The sequence below is a fragment of the Littorina saxatilis genome, linkage group LG9 (assembly GCF_037325665.1).
Source record: "Littorina saxatilis isolate snail1 linkage group LG9, US_GU_Lsax_2.0, whole genome shotgun sequence".
Classification (NCBI taxonomy): domain Eukaryota; kingdom Metazoa; phylum Mollusca; class Gastropoda; order Littorinimorpha; family Littorinidae; genus Littorina; species Littorina saxatilis.
In genome coordinates, this window is record NC_090253.1 from 66,542,366 (window position 1) to 66,563,557 (window position 21,192).

Genomic DNA, 21,192 nt, shown 5'->3' on the forward strand with positions numbered 1-21,192 from the left:
TGAATAGCTTCTAGACTTTTTATCCAACCCTCGCATCTCGGACCCTTGCAGTTTTCTTGCAGTTCATACCTTGCTGCGCAGCGCGGTACGTGTTGTCATAGAGACGGTAGGCGGCGACATGAGAGCGCAGGATGTTGTGAGACACAAGGTAGGTGGCGTTCTCCTGATGCAGCCCTGGGGCAAAGTCTCCCTTCTCGTGACCCAGCCACGATATCATCAGGGGCTCGATGAACGTGATCCATGTCTTGACCTGGAACGGTTGTAGAATAATTTATTTGTGTGTTTCCTTTTGGTCTATTTCTTTTTGATTCAATTTTCACATTTTCTTGTTCCAGCCACGATATCACCAGCGGCTAGATGAACGTGATCCACGTCTTTACCTGGAATAGTTGTAGAATAATTTAGGTGTCCGTTTGTTAATGCACCCCCCCCCCCCCGCCTCATGTCGCGTCCATGTGGGCCGGAGTACATGCGGCAAAGTTCCCAACCCTCAAGGTAGCAGGGTCAGACCGGTGTGTTTGGGTAACCTAAGTAGTGTGAGGGAGGGAGTGAGTGATCGAGCGACTGACTGAGTTTCTTCATTCCTTCTTTTTTCTCTTCGTTCGTTAGTTGGTTTGTTGGCTGAATAGTGGGTGGACGATTCACTTCTTCCGTTCGTTCAAATATAAGCTCAGATAGATTAAATGAGGGAGTAGCAAGCGCAGCAGCCAAAGACATCAGGAGAAATTGGTCTGATGTACAAATTCACGCCTCCATACAGAGTTATCACAGCACACTCACCCTGTCACCATAAGTCCTGAAGCAGAGGTCAGCGTAGTCAGTAAAGTCCTGCACGATCGTCTCGTTCAGCCAGCCTCCCTTGTCCTGCAGGGCTTGCGGCAGGTCCCAGTGGTACAGTGTCACAAGGGGCACGATGTTGTGACGTAGTAGCTCGTCAATGACGTCACTGTAGTGCTGCACGCCGCGCTGTTCTATCCTGCCACTGGTACCGTCTGGCATCAGGCGCGACCAGGAGAGGGACAGGATGTGATGGGTTACCTGTAACATGTAACACTATGAGGCTGACAGTGGGATAATGGTTTCATTGTCATGAAACACTATGAGGCTGACAGTGGGATAATGGTTTGATTCTCATGAAACACTATGAGGCTGACAGTGGGACAATGGTTTCATTGTCATGAAACACTATGAGGCTGACAGTGGGATAATGGTTTGATTGTCATGAAACACTATGAGGCTGACAGTGGGATAATGGTTTCATTCTCATGTCACACTACGAGGCTGACAGTGGGATAAAGGTTTCATTCTCATGAAACACTCACAGCATGTCACACTATGAGGCTGACAGTGGGATAATGGTTTCATTGTCATGAAACACTATGAGGCTGACAGTGGGACAATGGTTTCATTCTCATGAAACACTATGAGGCTGACAGTGGGATAATGGTTTCATTGTCATGAAACACTATGAGGCTGACAGTGGGATAATGGTTTCATTCTCATGTAACACTACGAGGCTGACAGTGGGACAATAGTGTAATTCTCATGAAACACTACGAGGCTGACAGTGGGATAATGGTTTCATTGTCATGTAACACTATGAGGCTGACAGTGGGATAATGGTTTCATTCTCATGAAACACTATGAGGCTGACAGTGGGGTAATGGTTTCTTTCTCATGAAACACTATGAGGCTGACAGTGGGACAATGGTTTCATTCTCATGAAACACTATGAGGCTGACAGTGGGATAATGGTTTCATTCTCATGTCACACTACGAGGCTGACAGTGGGATAATGGTTTCATTGTCATGAAACACTACGAGGCTGACAGTGGGACAATGGTTTCATTCTCATGAAACACTATGAGGCTGACAGTGGGATAATGGTTTCATTCTCATGTAACACTATGAGGCTGACAGTGGGATAATGGTTTGATTGTCATGAAACACTATGAGGCTGACAGTGGGACAATGGTTTCATTGTCATGAAACACTATGAGGCTGACAGTGGGATAATGGTTTGATTGTCATGAAACACTATGAGGCTGACAGTGGGACAATGGTTTCATTGTCATGAAACACTATGAGGCTGACAGTGGGACAATGGTTTGATTCTCATGAAACACTATGAGGCTGACAGTGGGATAATGGTTTCATTCTCATGTCACACTATGAGGCTGACAGTGGGATAATGGTTTCATTGTCATGAAACACTATGAGGCTGACAGTGGGATAATGGTTTGATTGTCATGAAACACTATGAGGCTGACAGTGGGACAATGGTTTGATTCTCATGAAACACTATGAGGCTGACAGTGGGACAATGGTTTGATTCTTATGAAACACTATGAGGCTGAGAGTGGGATAATGGTTTGATTGTCATGAAACACTACGTGGCTGACAGTGGGACAATGGTTTCATTGTCATGAAACACTAAGAGGCTGACAGTGGGACAATGGTTTGATTCTCATGAAACACTATGAGGCTGACAGTGGGACAATGGTTTCATTCTCATGAAACACTCACAGCATGTCACAGGTCAAACCTTGGCCACCTAAGCGTGGGAAGGAAAATGGCCGTCGCTGCGGTTTTTAGTATGATGACCTCACGTAAAAACAAAGGATTATGCGTTGATGTACAGTATAATATTTCATCAAATACAACTCGTTGAATGTATGCTAACTATCTTCAGTTGAATGGGATACAAGACCATGTTGTTGCAACCCAAATCGCGTGTACTTTCGCAGAGTCCTATTTGGCTTGGTGCGTATATCCTTCTTCGACAGAATGACAATACAACATTTCTAATTTGAACCAATAAGACTCTGGTTCATAAGTCATCAAAGACACAACCACTGATACATGACGTGTTTGGAATAAGCTAACACTTACAGACAACTAAGATACAGAACAAAACGAATACGTGATTAACGTGACTGTGGTGAACAAAGTGTACTGACCCCCAGGTCGACCAGCAGCTGGATGTCTTCCCGCCATTTGTTGTAGCTGTCTGCCGCCCTGTCCGCCTTGCTGCCGTCCACTATCTTCCCCTGGGTGTGACTGAACGTGTCCCAGATACTCTTTCCCTTCCCTGTAATCATCACGTCATCATCATCATGACGTCATAGTCACAGCCGTCCGCTATCTTACCCTGGGTGTGACTGAACGTGTCCCAGATACTCGTCCCCTTCCCTGTAATCATTATGTCATCATCATCATGACGTCATAGTCACAGCCGTCCGCTATCTTACCCTGGGTGTGACTGAACGTGTCCCCTTCCCTGTAATCATCACGTCATCATCATCATGACGTCATAGTCACAGCCGTCCGCTATCTTACCCTGGGTGTGACTGAACGTGTCCCAGATACTCTTCCCCTTCCCTGTAATCATCACGTCATCATCATCATGACGTCATAGTCACAGCCGTCCGCTATCTTACCCTGGGTGTGACTGAACGTGTCCCAGGTACTCTTCCCCTTCCCTGTAATCATCACGTCATCATCATCATGACGTCATAGTCACAGCCGTCCGCTATCTTACCCTGGGTGTGACTGAACGTGTCCCAGGTACTCTTCCCCTTCCCTGTAATCATCACGTCATCATCATCATGACGTCAATAGTCACAGCCGTCCGCTATCTTACCCTGGGTGTGACTGAACGTGTTCCAGATACTCTTCCCCTTCCCTGTAATCATCACGTCATCCTCATCATGACGTCATAGTCACAGCCGTCCGCTATCTTACCCTGGGTGTGACTGAACGTGTTCCAGATACTCTTCCCCTTCCCTGTAATAATCACGTCATCATCTTGTACCCTTAACATGACGTCATACTCACTTTTAGTGTGTGTGTGTGTGTGTGTGTGTGTGTGTGTGTGTGTGTGTGTGTGTGTGTGTGTGTGACTGTCTGTCTGTTTGTCTGTCTGTGTGTTCAATCAACACATACACAACTTGTTCTTGAATTCGATGTACATGTACACATAAAGGGTACCCGCATTCTGTCTTCGGGGGATGTTCATACACACCATCTTGGTTCCAGGCTCCTTCAATCTGATAGGCCGAGGTGGACACACCCAAGGCGAAGTCATCCGGGAACTTGCCAAGCACGATGTTGTGACCTTCAACTCTGTCAGCCTCGTTTTGACGCGTGACGGTGAAGCATGCGCAGACGATGAGAGCTAAAAGCAAAGGCGACTTGGCGACGTCCATGGCTTCTCTTGGTGAATATCTTGCATGAAAAATGAAATCCAAAGGAGGAAAGAACTGTACAGAACTTGATAACCGATTTTAAAAAAACTGACAAGAGATGAAAAATACGTCGGCCTGGCGAGGAAAAGTTCTGAAAGGTACATATACATTCTGCATCATCCTTGGTTCAGAAATAATCTTGCATCTGTGAAGCTAATTATTACACATTATTACGACATATGGAACATTCACGGAAAATGTACTTGAAACTATAAGCCCCTAAGTGTATGCAATATGAAGAACGTAAAATAAAATCCATGTAAACAACAACACCACCACCACCATCACCACCACCCCCACCAACAACAACAACAACAACAACAACAACAACAACAACAACAACAACAACAACAACAACACCAACAACGACAACAAACTGTAGATCAAGTTCAAAGCATTGTCTTACCCAGAAACATTCAGCTGTTCAAAAGTCGAGTCACAAGTTCTACACAGATAACTGTATATATATATATATACAAACACTCTCACATCTGTATATCACATCTTGGAAAAAAAAGTCACGGGTGAAAATGTAAGATAGAAAAATGAATGCACAAAGATACATATCATTTGCGACAAAACCTAGCTTTACCAATCTTGAACTGAGTTAACATTTCAACGTTGTCCAGGAAAATTGCTGAACGTGATAAAATCAAAACTGGGTTAAACTTAAAGGCACTCTCCGTGTAAAGGATTGGGCTGACCATCTCAGTGTTGTTGGGACTCCGTGTTGGGTAAGAGCTTCATTCCACTTGGCCACAGACCAACACGGCGGCTGTCTGTGCAAAGTGGCATTTTTGTTTTTGTTTTGAATTAATGTTTTTGAAAGTCACTTATCAATCTGCCAATCATTTTGTTTTCAATAATGTTTTTGAAAGTCACTTATCAATCTGCCAATCATTTTGATTTGAATTAATGTTTTTGAAAGTCACTTATCAATCTGCCAATCATTTTGTTTTGAATTAATGTTTTTGAAAGTCACTTATCAATCTGCCAATCATTTTGTTTTGAATTAATGTTTTTGAAAGTCACTTATCAATCTGCCAATCATTTTGTTTTGAATTAATGTTTTTGAAAGTCACTTATCAATCTGCCAATCATTTTGATTTGAATTAATGTTTTTGAAAGTCACTTATCAATCTGCCAATCATTTTGTTTTGAATTAATGTTTTTGAAAGTCACTTATCAATCTGCCAATCATTTTGTTTTGAATTAATGTTTTTGAAAGTCACTTATCAATCTGCCAATCATTTTGTTTTCAATAATGTTTTTGAAAGTCACTTATCAATCTGCCAATCATTTTGTTTTGAATTAATGTTTTTGAAAGTCACTTATCAATCTGCCAATCATTTTGTTTTGAATTAATGTTTTTGAAAGTCACTTATCAATCTGCCAATCATTTTGTTTTGAATTAATGTTTTTGAAAGTCACTTATCAATCTGCCAATCATTTTGATTTGAATTAATGTTTTTGAAAGTCACTTATCAATCTGCCAATCATTTTGTTTTGAATTAATGTTTTTGAAAGTCACTTATCAATCTGCCAATCATTTTGTTTTGAATTAATGTTTTTGAAAGTCACTTATCAATCTGCCAATCATTTTGTTTTCAATAATGTTTTTGAAAGTCACTTATCAATCTGCCAATCATTTTGTTTTGAATTAATGTTTTTGAAAGTCACTTATCAATCTGCCAATCATTTTGTTTTGAATTAATGTTTTTGAAAGTCACTTATCAATCTGCCAATCATTTTGTTTTGAATTAATGTTTTTGAAAGTCACTTATCAATCTGCCAATCATTTTGTTTTTCTTCCCGCTGTAAACAGGAATCAGTCAGCATGTTGATGTTTAGTATGTATCCAACTGAAGGGATTGCCGTATCGTGTGTAAACGCCTGGGCAAATAGGAGATAGTGAACCGAACTATTTTTTATAGGGAAAGGAATGCGCCTTTAACTTAAAGAGGTGAGATAGCCGAGTGATTAACGGTATAGGAGGGCCGAACAGATATAAAAGAACACTTCTGAACCAGCATTTTTTTTCTCCAGAAAAGACAACGTTGGAATGGCAAGTTTTTCTCACCAGTGTATTTGCGAAAAAGTTGAGGCCAAGGGTGTCCACACCAATATAAGGAGATAAACGAAGAATGTCGGAATTTGCAACTCTTCAAATACCTCTCCTTCGTCGTCACGTCGTCGTCTGTGTGCGTGTGTGCGTGTGTGTGTTTGTGTGTGTGTGTGTTTGTGTGAGTGTGTTTGTGTGAATGTGTGTGTGTTTGTGTGAGTGTGTGTGTATGCGTGTGTGTGTGTGTGTGTGTGTGTGTTTCTGTGTGTGTGTGTGTGTGTGTGTGTGTGTGTTTCCGTGTCTCTCTCTCTGTCTGTCTATCTGTGCGCGTATGCGTGCGTGTACAGGTGCGTGTGTGTGCGCGCGCACGTGTTGTGTTTGTATGTGTGTGTGTGTGCCTAGAACTGTACCCACGGAATATGCGCGATATAAGCCTCATTGATTGATTGTGTGTGTGTGTGTGTATGTGTGTGTGTGTGTATGTGTGTGTGTCTTTGTATGTGTGTATGTGTGAGTGTGTGTGTTGGGGGGGGGGGGGAGTGCGTATGTCTCTGTGTGCGAACATGCAAATGCTTCAATGACGTCAATGGAATTGATGAAAGTCGTTCACAACGTACTCTTCCTGTAATCCTATTGAATTTTTGTATGTGTTCCGGTTGTGGATAGTCGCTATTTTTCACTTAGATCGGTCAGCCAGACCTTTCTCACATTATCTCGCACATCACGTCACACAGAATGTGGAGTAGTTTCCTGGTCGTGGTTTCCACACAGAATAAACAAGAACGCAGACTTGGATAGACAATTTTCTGCCGAGTTTCGTGAATTTAAGGAGTAAATGTAACCGATATATTGTGAAAGTCTCGCAGAACCCTAATGAAATTACAATTTTACGTTCCATGACCTTCCAGGTTAAGCATCTGCAGGGAGCCCTCTGGTGTTATTCTAAGTACTGTTTCACCATATGTATGATTTGATAAGTAAAACAGCATTTGAGTGTATATGGGTCAATAAAAAAGATAGAATTAGAAGAAAAAAAGTTGTTCAAACAATTGCAAAAGGAGGGCTAGGAGTACCGGATGTAAAAAAGTATATTTCGGCTTTGAAATTGAATTGGATTAAATAAAATTGCATAATTGCAATCCTAAATGGAAAAATATTATTTTTTCTGTTTGTCCCAAAGTTGAATATTTATGTGAAATGGGTGCCTCCCAGATGATAAAAAATATAATAGTTTTTGGAATGGTGTTTTTTCGGCCTACGAAGAATTTGGCAGTAACACCAGTTGTGAAAGTTCTCAAGAATTATTGGCAGAGCCAATTATTTATAATGAGAATGTTAAAGTCGGAAAGGCAACTTTATTTGATAAAACTGGGTTTGAAAAAGGTGTATATTGTATAAAGCACATGATGTCAGTTGATGGAACATTTTTGTCATACAGAGCCTTTAAAACAAATACGATTTAAACACAGATTTTATTACATTTACCGGCTGTGTACACGCACACATCCTTTATACGCAAAACAGATGTTATCATATTGGATAATATTGCAACGGATTGTTCAAAAATACATAAGACCATTATGTCTGTTGTTACAGGTGCTACTGTGTATTATGCTGTGTATTATGCTGTGTATCATGATGTGTATTATGATGTGTATTATGATGTGTATTATGCTGTGTATTATGCTGTGTATTATGATGTGTATTATGCTGTGTATTATGCTGTGTATTATGCTGTGTATTATGCTGTGTATTATGCTGTGTATTATGCTGTGTATTAAGATGTGTATTATGCTGTGTATTATGCTGTGTATTATGCTGTGTATCATGATGTGTATTATGATGTGTATTATGATGTGTATTATGCTGTGTATTATGCTGTGTATTATGCTGTGTATTATGCTGTGTATTATGCTGTGTATTATGCTGTGTATTATGCTGTGTATTATGCTGTGTATTATGCTGTGTATTATGCTGTGTATTATGCTGTGTATTATGCTGTGTATTATGATGTGTATTATGACGTGTATTATGATGTGTATTATGCTGTGTATTATGATGTGTATTATGCTGTGTATTATGCTGTGTATTATGCTGTGTATTATGATGTGTATTATGCTGTGTATTATGCTGTGTATTATGCTGTGTATTATGCTGTGTATTATGCTGTGTATTATGATGTGTATTATGACGTGTATTATGATGTGTATTATGCTGTGTATTATGATGTGTATTATGATGTGTATTATGATGTGTATTATGATGTGTTGATGCCCAGTGAATTTAAACCAGTGTTGTGATGCATGGGAAGCGAAATTGGGCACACTTGTTAACTGGAGTTTAACCTTTACAAAAATTCAGTAAAGTATTTCAGAGATAAAGTTGAGATAGTTTCAGATACGATTCGTACACCGGATAATATCTACAAACGTTATCTTGTTTAATATGGGTGTTGAAAAAGGCATTTCGTATACTTTTTGTAAAAACGAAAAGGACAGTATTCAGCATATTTTCTGGAACTGCTCATGCGTTAAATCTTTGTGGCTTGAGTTTCAAGAAGCTATAAACAAGTGTACCAACGCAGCAGTAGTATTGACAGAACCACCTTGTCTTCTTGATAATGATTTGAATTTTAAATCAGATGCAATTTTTGATTTTATTTTACTTTTGGCTAAGTTTTTCATTTATAAATGCAAAATGGAAGAAGATTTTACCAACGTTTTGTAGTTTTAAAGTTTATTTGAAATTGAAATATGAAACTGAGGAATATATAGCCAAAATAAATATGAATTATGTCAAGTTCATTTTACAAGATATAAACATATTTTTGAAATGCAACATACCAGGGGACGTTTTCACAAAGTTTTTCTTTCCGCCAAGTGCAAGGCCTATAAGGACTGTTTTATTCACAAAAATGCATATCTCGATGCTCCCTTCTCCTTTTTGACATTATGTGTTTTATTTGCTACCTCCGCTCTCTCTTCTTCAGTTCTCTCTTCCCCCCTTTCTCTGACCATTTCTCTCTCTCTCTCTCACTCACTCTCTCTCTCACTCTCTCTCTCTCACTCTCTCTCTCTCTCTCTTTTAGACTAGTCCCTCTTTAGGGCGAGGGCCAGATGTAAAAAAGCAGATCACTGCTTACTCTATTACCCTCGTAAAATAAAGAATTGTTCTTGTTCTTGTTCTCTCTCTCTCTCTCTCTCTCTCTCTCTCTCTCTCTCTCTCTCTCTCTCTCTCACTCTCTCTCTCTCTCTCTCTCTCTCTCTCTCTCTCACTCTCTCTCTCTCTCTCTTTTCTGCACTCTCTCGTCTTTACTTTCAACCTCCGCCTCGTATTATTCTTGTGCCTGATGCACACATACTGGGAAGGAAGCATTGTTATTATGTAGATATGATGAGTTTTATTTTGTGTACGATGTATGTTAGGTTTAAAAAAATGTTTTTATAAAAAGTACTGTTTCACAACTTGTCTGAGTAATAACATGTAGAAATCATAATCACATCAAAGTTAATAAAAGAGAGCTTTTAATATTATAAAAACACATTTTATTCACATCATCACAACTGTAACATCTGGTTATCACACAGCACGATCATGAAACAATTAATGCCATTGACTGGCGTTTAGTGCAATGTATTAACAAAAGATCTTTTAATGTTTTACATTTAACGCAATTATCTGATAACCAATAATTGTTTCATTTTATTTCAACACTAATCGAAGGTTATGTCAAACGAAATATCAAAGTTTAATATCCCATGACTGGACTGCCGGGTGTAAAGCCATTCTCCTTCACCAGCTGTTTGTAGAACCCTGCGGACTTCTTGGGTGTGCGAGTTCTGTTGGGGTCGTTGAAATCAACCTGCAAATCAACAACAACCATTCAGGCTCCTGTCGATATATCTTTTCTTCAGAAAAAAACTTTGAAGAAAAAAAAAAGATACCATGGGAGTTTTGAGCTGAACGGAACTCATCAGAAAAATATGCCATCCTTCAAATTATTTATTCAAAGCATTAACTAATTAATATTTATCTTGCGCCAAGACTAGCAGCTCAAGTCATGTATTTTTAAAAGCTCGAGGTCAAAGTTGTCAATACTTCTTTCAACAAGAGATCGTTTGTGAAGAATCAAACACACTGCTCTATGCTAAAGATAAAAGATCCTACTTCTGTATTCATTGGGATACACAGTCTCGTAAACTGTTGTTATACTGTCGCCAGCATAGTTTGCTAGAGTCTAAATCGTGTTGTCAAAGCCGAACATCCGTCTCGAGGACACAACGACTTGTAATAGTAGAGGGCAACAGAGCTAGATTTAGCCATGACAGCGACACTGGATTTAGTTCAGACACGAAGAAACAGAGCTACATCTGTCGCGCCCGCATACCAGCCGTTGTTGGCCTTTAAGTACAGTGGAACCCCCTTTAACCCCCCCCCCCCCCCCAATTTAAGACAACCTCCCTATAAGACCCTGTTTTCTCTGACTTTCTGTTCTATAACCTGTGTAAATTTACCCCCATTTTAAGACCCCCTCCTTTTTAAGACCTGATATTCTCAGAGTTTGGAGGTCTTAAAAGGGGGTACCACTGGACCAGTCATTCGCGCCAGGTACAAAGTGTGCGGTGCAGGAACAGAGCAAGAAGAGCATTACCTGGTAGAGACCGAAATGCTGGTTGTAGCCTGACGTCCACTCAAAGTTGTCCATCAGTGACCACGCCGTGTAGCCCCGCACGTTACACCCGTCTATCTTGATGGCTGAAACAACACAGGATGTATTAGTCAACTCCACTCAAAGTTGTCCATCAGTGACCACGCCGTGTAGCCCCGCACGTCCACCCCGTCTATCTTGAAACAACACAGGATGTATTAGTCAACTTAAGTCTGTTTCGATGGCTTGCCATCAAGATGTCCAGTCTGTTTCGATGGCTTGCCATCAAGATGTCCAGTCTGTTTCGATGGCTTGCCATCAAGATGTCCAGTCTGTGTCGATGGCTTGCCATCAAGATGTCCAGTCTGTTTCGATGGCTTGCCATCAAGATGTCCAGTCTGTGTCGATGGCTTGCCATCAAGATGTCCAGTCTGTGTCGATGGCTTGCCATCAAGATGTCCAGTCTGTGTCGATGGCTTGCCATCAAGATGTGCAGTGTTTCATGTTTACCCTGTCTAATGATTTTGTCAAAAATCGTAAGAGGCTTGCCAAAAGTGTGTATCCCCCCCACAAAAAAACACACACCCACACAAAAAACACACTACTGACTAAGGTATCCCTATACAGGGCAACTAACCTCACTGATTTGTGCGCCTAAGGTCTCTGGAGTGAAAGATAAAGTGGACAGTGTATTTATGAGAATAAACACAGGGTGGGTTGGAAGGCAAGCCCAGCTAGAAGTACATGTTCAAGTGGAGCAATGACCCTAGAATCTATCACATTCACGTTGAATGCCTGGACAGAACTGACTAAATTACAGGAGAAGTTGACTGTACACAAAACATTGTTACCTTTCAGGATCTCATTGGTGTAATTCCTGTAGTAGTAGATCCTGTTGATGTCGTTTACACCAGCCGAGTCGGGTCTGCCGCTCTCCGTGACGTAGACAGGGGGGTTGCCCCAGCGCTCCTTGACCCAGTTGAGGATGTAGCGTAACCCCCAGGGGTTGACCTTCAGCCAGCTCGCCTCCGTGCTGCACGTATTTTCACAAATATACATCACAGCTAAATAACACGTAAATTCCAAAGACAATTTTAACAGAATTCTTTTTAATCCATGAATAAATTAGGATTGCTGCATATGCACTTCATCATAAGGAATCACTGGACAACAGTCTAGTCATGTGAAATCTGTACATTTTGAAATAACTAATTCAGTTATAATCTCGTGGTTTGTTAATACATTAACTTGGCCGATCAAACGTTTGCTTGATACGTAAGCTTACAAAAATCACTTGTCGTATCAAGCTCCAATGAGTTAGCCTCAATCTGATCCGATCAGGCTCAAGCTCCAATGAGTTAGCCTCAATCTGATCCGATCAGGCTCAAGCTCCAATGAGTTAGCCTCAATCTGATCCGATCAGGCTCAAGCTCCAATGAGTTAGCCTCAATCTGATCCGATCAGGCTCAAGCTCCAATGAGTTAGCCTCAATCTGATCCGATCAGGCTCAAGCTCCAATGAGTTAGCCTCAATCTGATCCGATCAGGCTCAAGCTCCAATGAGTTAGCCTCAATCTGATCCGATCAGGCTCGTCGCGATATAACCTTCGTGGTTGAAAACGACGTTAAACACCAAATAAAGAAAGAAAGAAAGAAAGATCCGATCAGGCTCAAGCTCCAATGAGTTAGCCTCAATCTGATCCGATCAGGCTCAAGCTCCAATGAGTTAGCCTCAATCTGATCCGATCAGGCTCAAGCTCCAATGAGTTAGCCTCAATCTGATCCGATCAGGCTCAAGCTCCAATGAGTTAGCCTCAATCTGATCCGATCAGGTTCGTCGCGATATAACCTTCGTGGTTGAAAACGACGTTAAACACCAAATAAAGAAAGAAAGAAAGAAAGATCCGATCAGGCTCAAGCTCCAATGAGTTAGCCTCAATCTGATCCGATCAGGCTCAAGCTCCAATGAGTTAGCCTCAATCTGATCCGATCAGGCTCAAGCTCCAATGAGTTAGCCTCAATCTGATCCGATCAGGCTCAAGCTCCAATGAGTTAGCCTCAATCTGATCTGATCAGGCTCAAGCTCCAATGAGTTAGCCTCAATCTGATCTGATCAGGCTCAAGCTCCAATGAGTTAGGCCTCAATCTGATCCGATGAGGCTCAAGCTCCAATGAGTTAGCCTCAATCTGATCCGATCAGGCTCAAGCTCCAATGAGTTAGCCTCAATCTGATCCGATCAGGCTCAAGCTCCAATGAGTTAGCCTCAATCTGATCCGATCAGGCTCAAGCTCCAATGGGTTAGCCTCAATCTGATCCGATCAGGCTCAAGCTCCAATGAGTTAGCCTCAATCTGATCCGATCAGGCTCAAGCTCCAATGAGTTAGCCTCAATCTGATCCGATCAGGCTCAAGCTCCAATGAGTTAGCCTCAATCTGATCCGATCAGGCTCAAGCTCCAATGGGTTAGCCTCAATCTGATCCGATCAGGCTCAAGCTCCAATGAGTTAGCCTCAATCTGATCTGATCAGGCTCAAGCTCCAATGAGTTAGCCTCAATCTGATCTGATCAGGCTCAAGCTCCAATGAGTTAGGCCTCAATCTGATCCGATCAGGCTCAAGCCGCACTAGAAAAGACCAGAGCACACACAGCACAGAAGTGTGTTCGTTTTTTCTCTCGGTTTTTTCTTCTTTTTTGTTCATGGGCTGAAACTCCCAAGTTCACTCATCTTTTTTGCACGAGTGGGTTTTTACGTGCTTGGCGGTTTTTACCCCGCCATTCATGCAGCCATATGCCACTTTCGGGGGAAGCATGCTGGGTATTTTCGTGTTTCTATAACCGACCGAACTCTGACATGGGTTACAGAATCTGTTCCGTGCGCACTTGGACTTTTGCTTGCGTGTACACACGAAGGGGGATAAGGCACTAAGCAGGTCTGCACATAATTTGACCTGGGAGATCGGAAAAATCTCCACCCTTAAGCCACCAGGCGGGCGCGGCCGGGATTTAAACCTACGACCTTCCGATTATGAGGCCGACGTCTTGTCCACTAGGCCACTGCGCCCGTCGGGTCCATTGTGACCAACACACACACTGAACACACTGTGCCCGTCGGTTCCATTGTGACCAACACACACACTGAACACACTGTGAAAGTGACACGTACCCTGGCCAGCAGGGGTCGGCCCTGGAGTCCATGTCCTGATCAACCTCGTAGTTGACGTCCGAGTGGTCGTTGGGCCGGTCACTGATGACGTTGGTGGTGTAGTGGTTCATGCCCAGGAAGTCGTAGGAACCTGGATGGACACATCGTGCACGTTGCAAGGTACAGGTACAAACACCTTTCTCCTTAATGCAAGGTACAGGTACAAACACCTTTCTCCTTAATGCAAGGTACAGGTACAAACACCTTTCTCCTTAATGCAAGGTACAGGTACAAACACCTTTCTCCTTAATGCAAGGTACAGGTACAACACCTTTTTTCTTAATGCAAGGTACAGGTACAACACCTTTCTCCTTAATGCAAGGTACAGGTACAAACACCTTTCTCCTTAATGCAAGGTACAGGTACAAACACCTTTCTCCTTAATGCAAGGTACAGGTACAACACCTTTCTCCTTAATGCAAGGTACAGGTACAAACACCTTTCTCCTTAATGCAAGGTACAGGTACAAACACCTTTCCCCTTAATGCAAGGTACAGGTACAAACACCTTTCTGCTTAATGCAAGGTACAGGTACAACACCTTTCTCATTAATGCAAGGTACAGGTACAAACACCTTTCTCCTTAATGCAAGGTACAGGTACAACCACCTTTCTCCTTAATGCAAGGTACAGGTACAACACCTTTCTCCTTAATGCAAGGTACAGGTACAAACACCTTTCCCCTTAATGCAAGGTACAGGTACAAACACCTTTCTCCTTAATGCAAGGTACAGGTACAAACACCTTTCTCCTTAATGCAAGGTACAGGTACAAACACCTTTCTCCTTAATGCAAGGTACAGGTACAAGCACCTTTCTCCTTAATGCAAGGTACAGGTACAACACCTTTCTCCTTAATGCAAGGTACAGGTACAACACCTTTTTTCTTAATGCAAGGTACAGGTACAAACACCTTTCTCCTTAATGCAAGGTACAGGTACAACACCTTTTTTCTTAATGCAAGGTACAGGTACAACACCTTTCTCCTTAATGCAAGGTACAGGTACAACACCTTTTTTCTTAATGCAAGGTACAGGTACAACACCTTTTTTCTTAATGCAAGGTACAGGTACCAACACCTTTCTCCTTAATGCAAGGTACAGGTACAACACCTTTTTTCTTAATGCAAGGTACAGGTACCAACACCTTTCTCCTTAATGCAAGGTACAGGTACAAACACCTTTCTCCTTAATGCAAGGTACAGGTACAAACACCTTTCTCCTTAATGCAAGGTACAGGTACAACACCTTTCTCCTTAATGCAAGGTACAGGTACAAACACCTTTCTCCTTAATGCAAGGTACAGGTACAAACACCTTTCTCCTTAATGCAAGGTACAGGTACAAACACCTTTCTCCTTAATGCAAGGTACAGGTACAACACCTTTCTCCTTAATGCCCAAAACACAAAGTAAGGAATGATCCGCCTTACACCATCAGTGCTATTTATGTCGTTCTGCCTGTAACCAGGATTATACAAAGAATGAATGAAGGGGATAAAGAACAAAAGAACAAAAAGACACAAAGACAGACAGAAAACAAGTTTAAAAAAAAAGATAGTCAGGAAAACAGGTGAGAGTTTATATTGCGCAGCGGATCTCTCTGTCATTTTCGTTGCAGCTTAACATATCCTAGACGTGTTTCTTTCAGAAAGTCGATAAGTCACCTACCATTAATTGCTGAATGGTTTTACCCTCATGCAAGGTCTTTCTTCAAACCCTGCTTTAAACACTTTGCCTGTTGATGTTACTAGACTTATTTTCGTTTATTCTCTTCTGCTTCTCAGTAAAAATTGGAACATTGGCAAGGTGTTTATTTGCCAGACGCCTTTTGCTTGTGAATTTTTCTGTACTCACCTTTGTTTAGTCTCTTCTCCTCCTCGGTGAAGGCAGGCAGTCTGGACGCGTTGAATCCCTGCCCGAGACTCTTGGAGGCCACGTAACGCTTCATCACCTCGGGGTAGTCGCCGCTGCCGTAGATGGGGTTGCCGAACCAGCCCAGCTTGAACATGATGGCGCGGTCTGCAGCGTACAGGTCCTGGTTACGTAGCGTCAGGGGCTCCTTCCACTCGATGTCCAGTGTGATGCCCACCTTACCTGCGCACAGCATCAAAGAAAACTTCAAGCAAAACACAAACAAAGGTTTCAATATAAAGATGCTGCTGGAACTGAAGGATGGTAGGCCAGAAGGACCAGCTTTCTCTGTTCGACAAAACACTAGTTTTGGAACAGTCTCTGCCAACAAAACACAATTGATGTTGTCCGAAACTTTGCAGTGTTGTTCCGAGGCCTCGGGTTTCGGTCGGTGACGCATACCTTTTCGATCTGACGAATTGTTTAGACATATAACCTATTGTCCTCTGATTCTGGGAACAGCACTGCTTTGCACTGCATTTGTGCCAAAAACGGAAGGGAGATTGTTTTCAGACATATCAAAGGCTACATCACTTCGAGAATAACAACCAAAGCATAAATAGATCCCTGCGCCTTGAGTCCGAGTCTGGAGATACGCGCGCGATATAAGACTTCATATAACATAACCAAAGCGGAAATATCGCATCAAAGCCAAGATTTTCGATGTTTCTTGCAGACTGTTTTCTAGGTACACAAGAGATTGGATGAAGTTGTGAAATAAACTTTAACATTACGAGTACTGCTTCAATTAACAGCATGAAGAAACGACTACAACGCACCGTGATAGAGGTGTCGGAAATGATGAAATTGTCAAACTTAAAAAACATAACATTACCAGTACAGCTTTAATTAGCAGCATGAAGAAACGACTACAACGCACCGTGATAGAGGTGTCGGAAATGATGAAATTGTCAAACTTAAAAAACATAACATTACCAGTACAGAGTAAACATAACATTACCAGTACAGCTTTAATTAGCAGCATGAACAAAAGAGCACAACGCACCGTGGTAGAGGTGCCTGAAGTGCTGATCGTAGGTGCGGTAGGCCCTGGCGTGGGACCGGATGATGTTGTGAGCGACCTTGTAGACCCCCACCCCGGGGTCATTGACCCCCGGAGCGAAGATCCCGATCCCGTGACCCAGCCAGGACACCACGTAGGCCTCGTTGAACGTGATCCACAGCGGCACCTGGCAGACAGGGCATTATGCTAATCAAGTTGAAACATACTTGACCCCGACAGTCATGCACACGACAGCGTTGACATTACACATGGACGTTCCACTCTTGATGGCCTTTTGGTCAACGAGTTTCGAACATTGTAGTTTTCTCAGTGGGTAGAGACTGAATTGACAAAATCAGAACATTGTAGTTTCCTCAGTGGGTAGAGACTGAATTGACAAAATCAGAACATTGTAGTTTCCTCAGTGGGTAGAGACTGAATTGACAAAATCAGAACATTGTAGTTTCCCCAGTGGGTAGAGACTGAATTGACAAAATCAGAACATTGTAGTTTTCTCAGTGGGTAGAGACTGAATTGACAAAATCAGAACATGGCATCCATATTGACAATGTGTCAGGAGTTCTCCAATTTCCCAAGAAACGATGATCAAGCTGTAACGTCTTGATTGTTCTGCTGGGTGTATTATGAAATTATGTCTGCCCAAGATGAGTGGGAATTTTTTTAGGAAGAAAAGATGGATTGCTTGTGGCAAGAAATTAGAGAAGAATGGAGTTCTTCCATGCTCAGTCAATGCACACCCATTGTCGTGTCTGCCAATCTGGTGATCAAGTATCCAAATATCAAGATCATTGCGAAAAAAGGCCACACAGTTCGTCCTCTCTTGGAATGCCCGTTGTAAACTCTGCTATTCCAACTTCTACTTCCAACTTATGCAGCGGAGCGAAAGCAACAATCTTTCTTTCTCTTTCTCGTTTGAACGAAAGAGAAAACACCACAATGCCTGATTGCTTGTGTATAATTATAAGCTTACATGACCGTCCGATTTCCATGTCAGCCTCAACTCACCCTGTCCCCGAACTGTTCGTAACAGACCCTGGCGTAGTTGTCAAAGTCGTCGATGACTCTCTCATCCATCCAGCCGCCATACTTGTCCTGCAGGGCTTGCGGCAGGTCCCAGTGGTACAGGGTGACCATGGGCTGGATGTTGGCCTTCAGCAGGGCGTCGATCAGGTCGTTGTAGTATTTAACACCCAGCGGGTTGAGAGAGCGCGGTGTCCCGTCAGGTAACACACGGCTCCACGCGATGGAGAAACGGTAGTGTTGTACCTGGTGGGAAGGTATTTACCAAAATGCACGCACCAAAAATTGACTGTGGATAGCACATCAAATATACTTTCTTAAGTGTCCGCAATATCTGTTCGACAAGCAAGCAAGCATACAGCATGCAACAATGACCTCCATTAATATACTGTCCTGGATTATTGATAAGTAAGTAAGTAAGGAAAAAGTCAATCGGACCTCAATCCACGAACAGGGCTATAAGGGCACAGGCCCTTAAAGAGCGACCACTCCTCTGCACATATGCCTTGGAATAAGGCCGAACGAGAAACAGATCACGCACACACAACATGCACATTTGGGACCGGAATGGCTACAATCAATCCTTAAATTCTGTGTCAAACAACTATTTAAAAAAATCGTGCACTTTTGGTTGTGCCAACTTAGAAAACGGTGGTATGTGTGTGGGCAGTGCTAATTGTATGGGCAGTGCTAATTGTATGGGCAGTGCTAATTGTATGGGCAGTGCTAATTGTATGGGCAGTGCTAATTGTATGGGCAGTGCTAATTGTATGGGCAGTGCTAATTGTATGGGCAGTGCTAATTGTATGGGCAGTGCTAATTGTATGGGCAGTGCTAATTGTATGGGCAGTGCTAATTGTGCTTCCTGTCCATGAAGCGTTGACATATCTTAAATCCGTGTCTGGTCCTGCGGACCAATCGTGCTGCCATTAGTGTCAGTGCAAATACCATTTCGAAGAATGGGAGCTGTTGACTGATATGTTTCTCGAGCTTGGGGAATAGGACATGCATTCTGAGCCATTTCTCCACTCTTTTGACCCTCAACAAAAATGTAGCAGCACTGACGCCTAGTTCATTGAGGAAATAGGACATGTATTCACTGTCATTTCTCCAATAAATCTTATTTGACTCTCAACATAAATGTAGCAGCACTGACGTCTAGTTCATTGAGGAAATAGGACATGTATTCACAGTCATTTCTCCAATAAATCTTATTTGACTCTCAACATAAATGTAGCAGCACTGACGCCTAGTTCATTGAGGAAATAGGACATGTATTCACAGTCATTTCTCCAATAAATCTTATTTGACTCTCAACATAAATGTAGCACCACTGACGTCTAGTTCATTGAAGAAATAGGAAATGCATTTTCAGCCATTTCTTTAATAATACTCGTTTGACCCTCAACCAAAAGGTAGCAGCACTGACCCCCTAGTTGATTGAGGAAAAAGTATACATGCATTCTCAGCCGTTTTTTTAATAATACTCGTTTGAACCTAAACGGAAAAGGTTACACAAATGACCCCTAGGTCCTTGAAGAAATAGGAAATGCATTCACAGTCATTTCTCCAATAAATCTTATTTGACTCTCAACATAAAGGTAGCAGAACTGACCCCTAGTTCCTTGAGCATGGCGACGTCCTCAGGAATGTGATGATAACTGTCACACGCCACGTCACCCGTCTGACCATTGGCTATATGGTTACCAATGTGACTGAACGTGTCCCAGATACTCGGCCCTTTTCCTGTTTACATACGGATTGTGTAACGCATCGGGAACTTTACATGTCAATAACAAAAAAGTAACTTGGTGAAAAAATGTATACACAATTCTGTTACAATTGTTATCGCATTTATACTGGGCGATCAAATGCGTCCCACATTACATTACACTAAGGTAATTATCTATCATGGAAATATTGCGTTCTGCTTATTGTGCTTGGAGCAAGACGCTTGGACAATAATTATGTAACTAGTAGATTTAGAGAGAAACAAGTGTAAACAGACCAGTAAAACGGTTTATGGTGAGCAGAAAGGAAGCTGGCGGTGTTCTTCCTTTGTGTAAATTTTCTCACATCTTTAAATACTTGGAGACAAAGGGATACCCCAAACTTCAAATGGTAAGATTCCTGACAAAATTACCTACCGTCCTCGTTCCAGGCGCCCTCAACCTGGTAAGCGGAAGTGGCGGTGCCCCACTTGAAGTCTTCCGGGAAGTTGTCGTACAGGAACACGTCACGGTCCGGGGGGTCTGCAAGCATTCACATTGGTTCTGAAGAGTCAGGGAGGCTACAATGGAGAAGCCTTGGGGGTCCAAAGAACAATCTTTAAGGACCACAAACTTCATCATCACCTAAAACCAAAACCAACGTGTGGAGCCCCAAGACGAAGACGGAGGAGAAGATATAGAAACAGCAGGAGGAAAAACAAAAACAGGGGAAGAAATTTGCTCAAAATCTAGCCGCGCCCCCGACTCCCCCCCCCCTCCCTCCACATAAATGCATACGCTGGCCAAGAGCAAGCAATGTATTACTCCCTACATATAACCAACAATGGTCAACAAGACAAAGAACACCAACAGGCGTGGAAGTCGACGACAGCCTGTGAGAACCCCCGGGCCTGGATCAGCTTGGTGTAGAAGGTGACGGACGCCCGGGGAAAACGGGGCCTCTCGTCTCGTCCAAAGTCCACGTAGTATAGACCGAACTTCATGGTGTAGCCCTTTGACCACTCGAACGTGTCTGTCAGTGTCCACACAAAGTAGCCCTTCACGTTGCACCCGTCCCCGATAGCTGTCAACACAAGGCAGAAGTACAGATCAGATTTTTGTCACGAAAACAGTCCTTTGACATAATCATACTCCAGGGGACCGAGCCTCGTTATAGAAGAAGGCCACAGAGCTACATTCAGTGTTGCCAGCACGAGGAACAAGAGCTAAATCTGCCGTGCGCCGATGTTGGCCTTTAAGCCTGATATTTATTGCGTGAAGACGCCGTCACGATGCTGGCCTTTAAGCCTGATATTTATTGCGTGAACACGCCGTCACGATGTTGGCCTTTAAGCCTGATATTTATTGCGTG

The 21,192-nt window shown here is 42.5% G+C and overlaps 2 protein-coding genes across 2 annotated transcripts in view; both read right to left on the reverse strand.

Annotated features, from left to right (window-relative positions):
• LOC138976878 (lactase/phlorizin hydrolase-like) overlaps positions 1-5,179 on the reverse strand; it is a 38,734-nt gene extending 33,555 nt beyond the window's left edge. Inside the window, exons 1-5 of the mRNA XM_070349763.1 lie at positions 4,654-5,179; positions 4,025-4,227; positions 2,961-3,091; positions 781-1,038; positions 70-250 (exon numbers count right to left, since the gene is read on the reverse strand). Of these exons, the coding sequence (XP_070205864.1) occupies positions 70-250; positions 781-1,038; positions 2,961-3,091; positions 4,025-4,208 (754 nt within the window). The 5' untranslated portion in view covers positions 4,209-4,227; positions 4,654-5,179. The remainder of the gene's footprint in view (positions 1-69; positions 251-780; positions 1,039-2,960; positions 3,092-4,024; positions 4,228-4,653) is intronic.
• A 2,583-nt stretch (positions 5,180-7,762) lies between these two features.
• Positions 7,763-21,192, reverse strand: part of LOC138976876 (lactase/phlorizin hydrolase-like) — a 31,239-nt gene continuing 17,809 nt past the window's right edge. The window contains exons 9-18 of the mRNA XM_070349762.1: positions 20,692-20,904; positions 20,259-20,363; positions 19,727-19,857; positions 18,097-18,357; positions 17,074-17,257; positions 16,011-16,250; positions 14,120-14,249; positions 11,809-11,990; positions 10,961-11,064; positions 7,763-10,171 (exon numbers count right to left, since the gene is read on the reverse strand). Of these exons, the coding sequence (XP_070205863.1) occupies positions 10,058-10,171; positions 10,961-11,064; positions 11,809-11,990; positions 14,120-14,249; positions 16,011-16,250; positions 17,074-17,257; positions 18,097-18,357; positions 19,727-19,857; positions 20,259-20,363; positions 20,692-20,904 (1,664 nt within the window). The 3' untranslated portion in view covers positions 7,763-10,057. The remainder of the gene's footprint in view (positions 10,172-10,960; positions 11,065-11,808; positions 11,991-14,119; positions 14,250-16,010; positions 16,251-17,073; positions 17,258-18,096; positions 18,358-19,726; positions 19,858-20,258; positions 20,364-20,691; positions 20,905-21,192) is intronic.